Source organism: Cetorhinus maximus, chromosome 22 (assembly GCF_964194155.1).
Source record: "Cetorhinus maximus chromosome 22, sCetMax3.hap1.1, whole genome shotgun sequence".
Taxonomy (NCBI): domain Eukaryota; kingdom Metazoa; phylum Chordata; class Chondrichthyes; order Lamniformes; family Cetorhinidae; genus Cetorhinus; species Cetorhinus maximus.
In genome coordinates this window covers 17472695-17485620 of record NC_135900.1, presented here as the reverse complement: position 1 = coordinate 17485620, position 12926 = coordinate 17472695, and the positions used below count along the sequence as shown (strand labels likewise).

The following is a 12926-nucleotide window of genomic DNA, read 5'->3' as shown; positions in this document are numbered from 1 at the left end:
TCGGGCGAGTGGGCCCGACCCAATCTCCAACGGGCAGGGAGCTGATCCCCGCCGGAGAAGAGGGCCCCGCCGTCATTTTATGTGGGCGGGCCAATTAAAGCCCCCCCAGCGTGACGCCCGGCGGGAAGCGCTATGCGCTCCCTGTGTGGTGGGGGTGGGGGGGGGGGAAATTCCCCAAAAGTGAGAGTGCGCTCTTTCACGCATGCGCACGAAAGAGCATGCTAAGTGCTGCCTCAGGGAGATCGCTGACATTTTTAAAAGTATGAAAAATAGAAAAAAAAATTCCCTAACATGTCCCCCTCATGTGACGATGAGATGGGACACGTTCATAATTTACATAATAAGTTTATTAAATTTTTAAAAACCCTACAAGAAACCTCATCCCGCCAGTGGATGAGGTTTCATGTTTTATCTATTTGCTGCTGGGGCTCCTGGCCTGCCCGCCAACCTTAAGGCCGGATGGGCAGGTCCTTTAATTGTTTAAATGAACCTGTCAATGGCCTCATTGACAGGTCTGCGGGCGCACAGCTGATTTTGCTGTGGGCCCACCTTCCTGAAAATTTAAATGGGGCGGGATGATGTCGGGGGTTCTGCCCGACATCATCCCGCGTCATTTTACGCGTCGGCAAGCTGGCCTCGCCCCCTGCTCGCCAAGCCCAAAATTCTGCCCTATGTTTTTATGTTCTATGAAGAAGTTTCTTTTGAATTTCCTGCTGACTATCTTATATTGATGGCCTCTAGTTATATTCTCGTGTACAAGTGGAAACATTCAATCTGTATTCACTCTTACAATCCCTTTCATAATTTTAAAGGTCTCTATCAGCTCTCCGTTCAGTCTTTTTATCTTTTCCTGACATGCATATGCACGCATTTGTGGCATCATCCTTGCAAATCTTCCCTGCATCCTCCTCAGTGTATCTATGTCAATTTTATAATACAGCAGCAAGAATTGAATGTTGTATGCACTCTTAAGTGTGATCCAAAAAAATTTATGGTATGATACAGGTTGAGCTTGACTTCCCTACTTTGCAAGCCTAGCCCTCTAGAAATAGAGCCTAGTTCATAATTTGCTTTTCCTATGGCCTTGCTAATCTCTGGCACAATGTTTAGAGATTGATGTATTTGTGCTCTGAGATTCCTTTGTTCCTCTACATCACTGTGGCTCAGTTCATAGCACCCTCACCTTTGAATCAGAGGGTTGTGGGTTCATGTCCCACTCCCGGAAACCAAGAACTGTGAATGTACTCGAAAGAGTTGAACTGTGAATGTACTCGAAAGAGTTACATCACCTAGATTCCCACCTTCCAAGTAATAAGTGACCTCCCTATTCTTCCTACCAAAATGTATTACCTCACATTTTTCTGTGTTGAACTTCATTTGCCAATTATTTGCCCATGGTGCAAGTTTATTGGTGTCCTCCTGTAATTTGCTGAAGTCTTCCTCAGTATTGACTATCAGCTGTCCCTGCCCCCCCCCACCACGCCCCCAACGAATTGGTGCCATCCACAAATTTAGAAATTGTGTTCTGGATTCCAAAGTCCAAATCGTTAATGTAAATTGTGAATCACAGTGGTACCAGCACTGATTCTTGTGGAACACCACTTCCCACATTCTGCCACTCTTAATAACTACCCTTTGCTCCCACTCTCTACCTTCTATCTTGATGCCAACTAGTAGTCCGTTCTGCCACTTGTCCCCTGACTCCGTACTCTCTGACCTTATTTGTCTATTATGCGGCATCTTATTGAAGGCCTTTTGAAAATCCAGATAAATTACATCTTCTGTATTACCATTTTCTACTCCGTTATCTCCTCAAAATTATCAATAAGGTTAGTTGAGCAAGATTTTCCCTTTTAAAATCCATGCTGACTATTCATTATTAAATTTCCCATTTCCAGATGTTCTTCTATTCACTCCTTTAGCAGTGATTCCGTTATTTTTCCTACCGCCGATGTTAAACTGACATTCCCTGGCGCATCCTGCCCCTCTTCTTAAACTAGGGGCAGCATTTTCCCCCTGTCCGGGGGGTTGTGTGGGAGCAGGCGGGTTCCCAATTGGCACCCCCAGTTGGGGGTGCAGCGCAATTTTATGTGGATGGGTCAATTAAGGCCCGCCCAGCATGATGTCCGCTTGGAAGCGCTGTGAGCTCCCTGTGCGGGTGGCGTGGGGATTCCCTGAGCCAGGAGCATGCGCATGCGTGCGAAAGAGTGTGTAGATCTCTCTGAGGCTAAGTGCTGCTCCAGGGAGACCAGCTCAAGGTTCAAAATTTCATCTAAGGCAGAGAAAAACATTCCTGACATGTCCCCTCATGTGACACTGTCACATGAGTTGGGGCATGTCAATTTCTTTTATTTAGACATTTCATACAAATTTTAATGCCCTCATGAAACCTCATCCCACCCGTGGATGAGGTTCCATGCTTTTTCTGAAGGCCGCCTGGGCTCTTCGCCTGCCCGCCAACCTTAAGGTTGGACAGGCAGGTCCATTAAACAGTTTAATTACTTTTTTAATGGCCTTAATTGGCTGCGCACCCGCCGAACTGAAAATCTAAATGACGCGGGGTGACGTTGGGACGCACGCCCGATGTCACCCTGCGTCATTTTACACGTCGGCAAGCGGGCCCCGCCCCCGCTCGCCGATCAGAAGATTCAGGCCTAGGAATTATTTGAGCTACTTGCCAGTACTCTGGCATTATATCTTCACCTAATGAATTATTAAATATGTGTAGTAATGCCTCTGCTATCTCTTCCCTAGATTTGTTTAAAATATGTGGATGCAATCCATCCAGACCAGGGTCTTCATCCTCTGAGTTTGATTAGTTTATTCAATACATCCTTTTTTTTTAAATGCACTTACCTCATTGATAATTTTATCATTCAATGCCATGGGCAGAATTTTCTGCCTGCCATGCGGGCGGGCCTAACCCAATCTCTGGCGGGCGAGGAGCTGATCCCCGCCAGAGAAGCGGGACCCGCCGCCATTTTACGTGGGCTGGCCAATTAAGGCCCGCTCAGCGTGATGCCCGGCAGGAAGTGCTATGCGCTCCCTGTGCAGGCAGGGGGGATTCCCCAAAATCGAGAGTACGCTCTTTCGCACATGTGCATGAATGCACAAGAAAGAGCTCACATCTCCGAGGCTAAGTGCTGCCTCGGAGATCGCTTCCACGTTGAAAAAGATTAAAAATGGAAAAAAAAATTTCCCTAACATGTCCCCCTCATGTGACAATGTCACATGAAATGGGACATGTTCATAATTTACATAATAACTTCATTAAAATTTTTGAAACCCTGCATGAAACCTCATCCCACCACTGGATGAGGTTTCATGTTTTATCTATTTGCCGCTGGGGCTCCTGGCCTGCCCACCAACCTTAAGGTTGGACGGGCAGGTCCTTTAATTGTTTAAATGATCCTGTCAATGGCCTCAATTGGCCATTGAAAGGTCGGCGGGCCCACAGTTGATTTCGCTGTGCCCCCACCTTCCTGAAAATTTAAATGGGGCGGGATGATGTTGGGGGTCCTGCCCGACATCATCCCGCGTCATTTTACGCATCGGCGAGTGGGCCCCGCCCCCTGCTGACTGACGGCAAAATTCAATCTCCCTCGTAAATACTGAAGTGAAATAATTATTTTATATTTCTGTCACCTCTCTGTTGTTACCTGTGGTATCATCCTATCTATCCCTTAATGGTTCTATTCCCATCCCAGCCTTGCTGTATTTAATAACGTACCTGTAAAATATTTAACCTTTTTTTTATGTTCCTTGATAATTTCATTTCTTAGTTCCTCTTTGTTTCAATAAGGTGCCACATAAAAGGTTATTGCGCAAGATAAGAATTCACGGTATTGGGGTAATGTATTAGCATGGATTGAGGATTGGTTAACACACAGAAGACAGAAAGTGGAGAGTAATGGGTCCTTATCAGGTTGGAAAGACGTAACTAGTGGACTGCCACAAGGATCAGTCCTAGGGCCTCAATAATATAGATAGTAAATAATGGACTTGGAAATGAATCCAAATTTGCTGACGATACAAAAATAGGTGGGAGGGCATGTTGTGATGAGGACATAAGGAATCTGCAAGGGTATATGGACAGGCTGAGTGAGTGGGCAAAAACTTGGCAGATAGAGTTTAACATAGGAAAGTGTGAGGTCATGCACTTTGGTTGGAAAAAATCAAAAGGCAAACTATTATTTAAACGGAGAGAGACTCCAAACAAGTACAGCACAGGGATCTGGGTGTTCTTTTGCATGAAACACAAAACGTGAGCGTGCAGGTGCAGCAAGTAATTAAGAAGGCAAATGGAATTTTGGCCTGTATTGCTAGGGGTTTGGAGTTTAAAAATAGGGAAGCCTTGTTACAATTGTACAGGATGTTGGCGAGGCCGCACCTGGAGTACTGTGTACAGTTTTGCTCCTGTATTTAAGAACGGATATACTGGCATTGGAGGCAGTTCAAAAGAGATTCACTAGGCTGATTCCTGGGATGAAGGGGTTGACTGTTATCAAGAACGGCTAAACAGGTTAGGCCTTTATTCAGTGGAGTTTAGAAGAATGAGAGGTGATCTTATTGAAACGTACAAGATTCTGAGGGGGATTGACATGGTAGATGTTGAGAAGATGTTTCCACTAGTGGGGGAATCTCAAACTAAGGGACATAGTTACAGAATAATGGGACACTCATTTAAAACTGAGATGTGAAGGAATTTCTTCTCTCAGAGGACAGTGAATGTCTGGAATTCTCTACCCCAGAGAGTTGTGGAGGCTAGATCACTGAAAGTATTTAAAGAGGTGGTAGATAGATTTTTGAAATATTGGGGAGTTGAAGGTTATGAGGAGCTGACACAAAAGAGGATTTGAGGCCTGGGGCAGATCAGCCTTGATCTTACTGAATGGTGGGGCAGGCTTGAGAGGCTGAATGGCCTACTCCTGCTCCTATTTCTTATGTTGTTTTTTACTTCTTTCCTAATCTCTTTGTATTCTCTCTGCTCATGCATTCCTCTGCTGTCTGTGTATTTAATATTTGCCTCTTTCCTAACCCTCAATTGTTCCCTTATGTATTTTTTCATCCAGGGTATCACACTGGTATTTGGTTTGTTCTTTTAGTGAAATATATTTTTCCTGCACTCAGTTTCAGATGTTTCTCAATGTTGTTCTACATTGTTGTTTACCAATATTGCTACCCATTTTGTTTTTCCAAGTTCTATTCTCAGCCTCTCAAAATCAGCTTTTCTCCGATCGATTAACTTGGTTTTTGTCATGCCTATGCCCTTCCCTATTATCGTCTTCAAATTGTATTATATTATGGTCACTATTGCCTAGGTGTTCCCCTACTTTAACTTGACATTTCTGCTCTGGCTCATTCCCCATTATTAGATAAAATAGCAAATCTTCCTTTGTTGGAGTTTTTACTTATTGGGTTAGAAAGGAGTTCTGTAACATTGTAGGAACTTTATTCCCTTTTCCCCTTTACCTACCTCTTCTGTCTAATTGATATCAGCATAGTTAAAATCACCCAAGATTATTATTCTATTTTTTTTACTCAATTCCCTGATGTGTTTGTATATTTCTTCCCCCACTTCCCACCATTTAGTAGTCTGTAGTCGACACCTATTAGTGTACTAGATCCTTTATTACATTTTATCTCTATCAATATGGATTCTAGTTTTGTCATATCAATAACTCTTTTTTTCTACTACCATTATGTTGTGCCTAATAAGTACAGCTACTCTCTACCTTTTCTACTCTCTTCTACTTTAGACTCTACAATGTTTAATTCCCAGTCTTGATTTTTCTCTAGGCATTTTTCAGTAATCCCTCCTATGTCTGGTTCCTCCCAACACATAATTGTCTTCAGCTTTCCTGTTTAATATAGATACTGGGTGCATTGCTGTGCAGACATTGTAACTCCTTTTAATTAGGATTCCTCTTATTTTATGTTTAACCATCTTTTTAGACTCCTGTTCTGTAATTCTATTTATTCCATTACCATCAATAGCCTCCCTATATTCTTTCCTGTGCTCTCCTTCCCTGCTTTGTTTACATTTAGGCTGCTCGGGTTTCTTGGAGGTCCCTCCGTCCAACCTATTAGTTTGAAGCCCATGCCATCTCTTTATTTACCCTTTTTGCGAGGACATGAGACCCATACCAGTTCAGGTGGAGCCCTTCCCCAAAGGTACTGTCCCAGAACTGGTGCCAGTGTCACTTGAAAAGGAGTCCCTCATTCCGACACCAGCCCTTTAGCCATGTGTTAATTCTCCTGATCTTTCTGCTGCTATGCTAATTTGCATGTATCACGGGCAATAATCCAAAACTTATTACCCAGGAGGTTCTGCTTTTTAATTTAGAATCTAACTTTTCTTTCAGCAGGTCTGCTTTCTTCTCCCTGTTGCTACCTCTGTTGTTTGTTCCAACAGAGACCATGACAATAGGCTTATTCCATCCCTTTCCAAGTTCCTACCCAGCTGCCATGAAATATCCCTTAACCTGGCACTGGGTAGGTAACTCACCCTTTGGGATTTTGTCCTTGGCTGCAGAGGATACTATCTATCCCCCTAATTATATAACTTTGAATCTCTTATTGTGACCACATTTTTATTCTGCTTTTCACCCTCCCACCCACCCCCACCCCATTCCTCACAACTTCACCGAACAGCCTTCTGAGCTACGATGCCCTGATCTGCATTGTGGCTGTCCTCCCTGCATTCTGTCGTCTTGTCCTCACAAGTAACAAGTAGATCCCCATTGGGCAGGACCAGCATCTGCAGGATCTCCTCCTTAACCCCATCTAAATCCCCATTACCCAATTCTCTAGTGGTAGAATCTACCCTTCCACATCTTTTCTACATAGAATTGCATCTGGCTTTTGCCTACTCATCTGCTAGCATTTTTTAAATTCCTTCATGGGATGTGTGTTGCTGGCTAGGCCAGCATTTGTTGTCCATCCCAAGTTACCCTTGAGCCATCTTCTTGGGACTGCTGGAGTCCACCTGGTATAGGTGATAGTTAGTGTAGCTATTAACACACTCAGGATTGTTCTGTAAGTGCTGCCTTATGGAATCACATCTAACGGTAGATGTTATGAGTTTTGCAAGCGCAGCCGAGTTGAGGCATATTTTCTCTGATTCTTTTCATGAATACTTATTTTTAAAAATTATTCCTGTATGCTGCTCAACAAGAGAAGGTTTAACTTTTGTTATGTGAAATTTACAGTGTGACCCAGGAGGCTGCCTTGTAGAATTATCAACCCAGCTGCTGGTTATAATGGGAGGAAAAGCAATATGGAACAACGTTCAAGAAGTTCTCATTCCGTAAGTTAATGCACTCTTAAGTGCAAAAGATTATAGAAATTTACAAGTTAACTAAATATTTTAACAACAGCAACAGCAATTTAAATTTATATAGCACCTTTGACATAGTAAAGCATCCCAAGGCACTTCACTCGGGCGTTATAAATCAAAATATGGCACTGAACTACATGAGATCTTAGGTCAGATAATCAAAAGTTTGGTCAAAGAGGTGGGTGTTAAGGAATTTCTAAAGGAGGAAAGCGAAGTAGAGGGGCGGAGAGGCATGGGGTGGGTATTCCAGAGTTTAGGCCCCAGGCAGCTGAAGGCGCAGCCACCAATGGTCGAGTGATTAAATTCGGGGGTGCTCAAGAGGACAGAATTAGCGGAGTGCAGATAGTTCAAACATTTGTGAGGCTGAAGGAGATTATAGAGATATAGAGGGGCTAGGCCATGGAGGGATTTGAAAACAATGATGAGAATTTTAAAATAAAGACATTTGACCAAGAGCAAGGGTCAGTAAGCAAGGGAAGAAGTAAAAATCTTTTTAAATTCTTATTACTCTGTTTTCAAAACTTTTTACTATCTAGACTTATGGATAAGAGTAAAAGTTTTGATCGCTGTTTCTGCATTGAAAATGTGTATGAATCATCATATGCCTGCACCTTACTCTAGGGAATGCAATCACCTACTGCAGACCCAGTGCTGTTATCCATTCTGGATTATGCAGCAATTCTCTCAGCTCTCAAGTTCCTGGTCTCCACTCCCTATGCACGCACAGTATTAGTACTGCCTGGAACACCCAAAATTGAACTTCCTTGTTTCTGGGAGTAACAGTGATTAATGAAGGGAGTCTTATGTGATCATGGACTTTGAATATTTTGATTGGAAGGCAAAATAGTTCGTCTTACGTTGTGAGTGCAAACGGCAGTTACCTCTTCTTAAATTCGGAGGTAAAATTGAATTTTGTATTTTTCCCCAATGGGTTAACTGGTGCATTCTAGAATAGGAAGCTCACAGGTTTGATGCCTGGTCTATGTTAAGCTCACTGATTTTTGCCTGTAATGTTAATGTGGTTTAGTTGGCCTCAGTACATTGGCTTAGAGAGGGAAATTATCGAGTGAAAACAGGCCTTGATTTGATTGTGTCTTCCCCGATAGTCAAATAGCTTGCCTATGCTCGTTATCGAGTCTTGCACGTAAATAGCATTCACTTGAACAAGGTTTTTTTTTCATTCATTCATGGGATGTGGGCTTTGCTGGCTGGGCCAGCATTTGTTGCCTATCCCTAGATGCCCTTGAGAAGGTGGTGGTGAGCTGCCTTCTTGAACTGCTGCAGTCTATCTGGTACAGGTACACCCACAGTTCTGTTAGCAAGAGAGTTCCAGGATTTTGATCCAGAGACAGTGAAGGAACGGCGATATATTTCCAAGTCAGGATGGTGAGTGACTTGGAGGGGAACTTCTAGGTGGTGTTCCATATTGTCAATGTGCAAACAATGGTAATGAAAATCGAACAGTTTCTGTATTATTCAGGTAATCCATCCCAACAGTTTATAGCCCAAGTGGTGACCATGAAAACTCTACCCAATATTTCTAGGGGATCCCTGGAAGTAGTTGAGTAGTTTCACTGCTCGTCCATCTGGAATGGTCCATATGAGATATTTGTTTTTCTGTACATTAAATTGAAAGATTTAATTTTAAAGATAGTTTGTAAGTACTGTATTTATTAGAATTGTTTTGTCAAGTTGGAATGATACTGTATTGACCATTTTTCTATTTCAGATTATGTATTATTTTCTTCTGACCAAGGTTCTTGCATTTCTCCCATTTCCCCACATTCATCACAACTGCAAATGGCTGCCAAAAGCAAACTTCCAATTCATCTTTCTGACTACCCTCAATGCTACGTATAATGAAATTGTCTAAATTTGTGCCTTATGTTAGTTTTGTGGAATGGCATTGTATCCAATGACATTCTGTTGAGGACCTACAGAAGCTACAGAACAATCTTTTTATTCACTCTGGAATGCAATCAGGCCTCTATTCTATAAATAAAATAACAGCATGTGCCACCCAGCCCCCGGTCAAAAGCTAAAATTGGCATTTATTCAAATCAATTTATACATGAAAGAAGAAGTCGGTTTGCTTTGTGTGGACATGCAAATACCATACATCAGAATGTTCATAACTGCCTATACTTTCCTGCTCACCAATAAAAATATGCAAGTATAAGAAAGCAAGGAACAAGGCATGGCTATTTGTCTCACCCAACTCACTTTTCCCAAACATTATCCACTCAATCATGGAATCTACCTAACTAATCCTTTTAATCGCCTCATATGGTATTTTAAAAAATTTTGTCTCTGATCCTTTACTATTTTGCTAATCTCAATTTTTTCTTGATGCATTCGTTTTGAGCTTTCATCCTCTGGGTTCCGTACTTAAATCAGAAAAACAACTTATTTTATATACAGCACCTTATATCGCAGCAAAACTGTCAAGGCAATTCAAAATTCAAAGTCTGACCAGAGTAGGAAGGAAATTAGGGGAGATTGCTGAAGTCGTGATTAAACGGGGAGGTATAAGGAGGCTTTTTTAAGGTGGGAGGTGGATGTAGCAAGATAGAGGTTTTAGGGAGAGTGGGAGATGAAACATAGAACTGAATGATGAGAGAAAGACTGAAAGAATTTGAATATGGAAATGAGGATTTTAAAATTAAAATGCTGAAGGATATGGAGCCAATGGCAGTGAGCATTGGTAAAGGTAATAAATAAGCCTGACTTTCTGGAGAAGTGAATGCAGGAGGCCATTGTTTTGGATGAGTTTGAGTCTATGCCGGGTGGAACTTGATGTAAGTGCACATGACCTCAAATGAGCATCATCTGCATTTAGGTTAATCAGCCACTTCTTGGTTTATCTGTTTAGTTTGTCTCATTTTGTTTTAAAATGCTACCAGTCACCAACTGGCCACATTATAAATTTATACCTATTAGATATAGTGTAAATGGTAGAGGACATGGAACAGAGATCTACAGATCAGTCAGTGTAGGGCTCTCTTGCATCCTATTTTCCAAGACTGAAGATTGTATTTTAATCATCTAATTTGTCGTTAATTGTGTGAACCTTATTATTGGAAAAAGGCCATGCATTTATATATGGAATTCACAAACAGTACATTCTTTTTTGAAGTGCAATCATTATTTTGTTTGTAATTACACTAAGGCCAGAATTTTCTCGTTGGCGTGCGGGGGCAGGCCCCACATGCCGACGTGTAAAATGACGCACGGTGGTGTCGGGCGAGCGTCCCGATGTCACCGTGCGCCATCGCGATACTTGGGTTGGGCGCGCAATGTTTTCGGATACGCACCCGCCATTAATTAATCAGCTATTTAAAGCCCTTGGGGCAGCAATTGTCTGCAATTTTTCGGGGCCCGTGCAATATTCAGGACATCGCATGGGTGCAACGGGCAGGCGGATAGGAGACGTTTGTATAAACCTCATCCATGGGCAGGATAAGAGTGTTAAGTGGGGTCACGAATGGTATCTGTTAGATACTGAATTCTGAAAGTTACTGATACTCGCCTGTGTGAGTAGGAATACTTTGAAACACTTCTCAGCTGTTTGGACAGGAGTAACAGTCTTCAGGTCAGGACTCTGCAGTAAAGGTCATTTTTGGGGCCTGCAGGTTTCAGGAAGCCTTCCCTTAGCCTGGCAATGGGAGCTGTGCTATCCACTGGAGGCACCTCTTCTGAGGAGGAAGGGAGGGCCAGAAGGGAGAGGAGGCCAGGAATCACATTCAGCCTCCAGGGGAGCCACCTTTGGGAGGAGAGGTGCAGGCACAAGGGGCGCAGGGCCAACAGGAAGTCCAAGACAGGTGGGGCTGCAGAAGGGGCCACTATCCTGCTGCCAGGGTATACAGGCGGCGAAGCAGCTACCTCAATATGTCTGAGGTGCAGTGCCGAAGGAGGCCCCATCTCCCAAGGGAGACAGTCACCTCCATCTGTTAGATGATAGGTCCTGAGATCTGTGCCAACAATGTGGGTAGGCACCCCATGCCTGTGGCACTGACGGTCATGGCTCCCCTCAACTTCTATGCCTCCGGCTCATTCCAGGGGTCGGTGCGTGATCTTTGCAGAGTCTCCCAGTCAGCTGCCCACATTTGTGTCAAGCAGGTGACAGACGCTTTGTTCAGGCGTGCATTGACTTTCATTCACTACCGCTGGGATGAGGCCAGCCAGACAGAGCGAGCCAGAGGCTTTGCAGTGATTGCTGGCTTCCCCCGTGTCCAGGGTGCTGTAGACTGTACACATGTGGCCATCAAGGCGCCAGCAGGTGAGCCCGGTGCCTTCGTCAACAGGAAGGGCTTCCACTCCATGAACGTGCAGATAGTGTGTGATCACAGGATGCTGATTCTACAAGTCTGTGCAAGGTACCCAGGCAGCTCCCACGACACCTACATCCTCAGACACTCCCAGGTGCTGAGGCTCTTCAGTGCTTCAGCACGTTTGGATGGATGGCTGCTGGGTGAGAAGGGCTATCCCCTCAAAAGGTGGCTTATGATGCCTCTCCGTCACCTAAGAACAGAGGCTGATCAGCGGTACAATAGGAGCCACACCTCCACAAGGGCTGTGGTGGAGAGAGCCATCAGTCTTCTCAAGGTGCGCTTCCGATGCCTGGACCGTTCAGGGTGTGCACTCTAATAGCACCCCCCAGATTGTCTGTCACTGATAATGGTTGCATGCTGCATTCTCCGCTAACTGGCACTGGAAAGAGGCGACGCAGTGGACAAAGAAGATGTAGTCGCAGTTGCTCCGGCTGCACCTGATGAGTCCAGCAGTGAGTCCAAGGATGAGCACGCACAGGAGAACGCTGAGGGGGTAGACACTGACCTGGGCATACTCCAGGGAGGCAGGGACACCTGGGAGGCTTTAATCCAAAGAACCTTCAGCTAGCACGCCACAGGTGGACCTCAAACACACGCCAGGGCTGCAGGCTCCATACTCGATACCTGAGTGCAAAATCTGCCTGGATAGGAACTGCAGAAGTAAGGAATCACCCTGAGCCTTGCTTACATATCAAAATTCAATCATTTAACAAAATGAAGTTCAGAAACCAAAAAAAATTGTTGCACATCACACCAGTTAATGAACTAATAGTGGGGCAACATAAAAGCACCAGTGAGAAGCCCATGGTCTGCCTAAGGTACCTTAAATTTATGCTTACGGGTGCTACATCTAGGTGCTCCTCCCTTGCTGGCACTGGCATCTGAGACAGCCTGCTCACTGTGCTGTCCTGTTGGCCTCGATGACCTTGGCAGCCGTCCCGTGGCCCGTGGAGCCTTTGAAGGTCCCGCTTGGGAGGGAGCAGCCAGTTCCACAGCTGGCATCTCCCCAGACCCTACAGTCTCATCGAATGCCACAGTCACTGGCAGAGGGGCGGAGGAGCTGCTGCTCTCATCCGGAGTGCCCTGAGAGGAACCCGCAGAGACAACAGGCAGCTGCTGCGCCAACGTGAGGTTGCTTCGTACCTCCCTGCTCACTGTAGATGGATCGGCACCAAGCTGGGATACTTGATGCCCAAACCATCTCCCACACTGGCACTGACCAGCTGAGGTCAGTGCCACTGAGAGGGCTTGCAGGT

General features: G+C 44.5%; 1 protein-coding gene across 2 annotated transcripts in view; it reads left to right on the top strand.

The window, feature by feature from the left end:
- Positions 1 to 12926, top strand: part of ano6 (anoctamin 6) — a 162895-nt gene that overhangs the window by 130903 nt on the left and 19066 nt on the right. For both annotated transcript variants that reach the window (XM_078567863.1, XM_078567862.1), the window contains one exon: positions 7212 to 7309. In XM_078567863.1, the coding sequence (XP_078423989.1) occupies positions 7212 to 7309 (98 nt within the window). The remainder of the gene's footprint in view (positions 1 to 7211; positions 7310 to 12926) is intronic.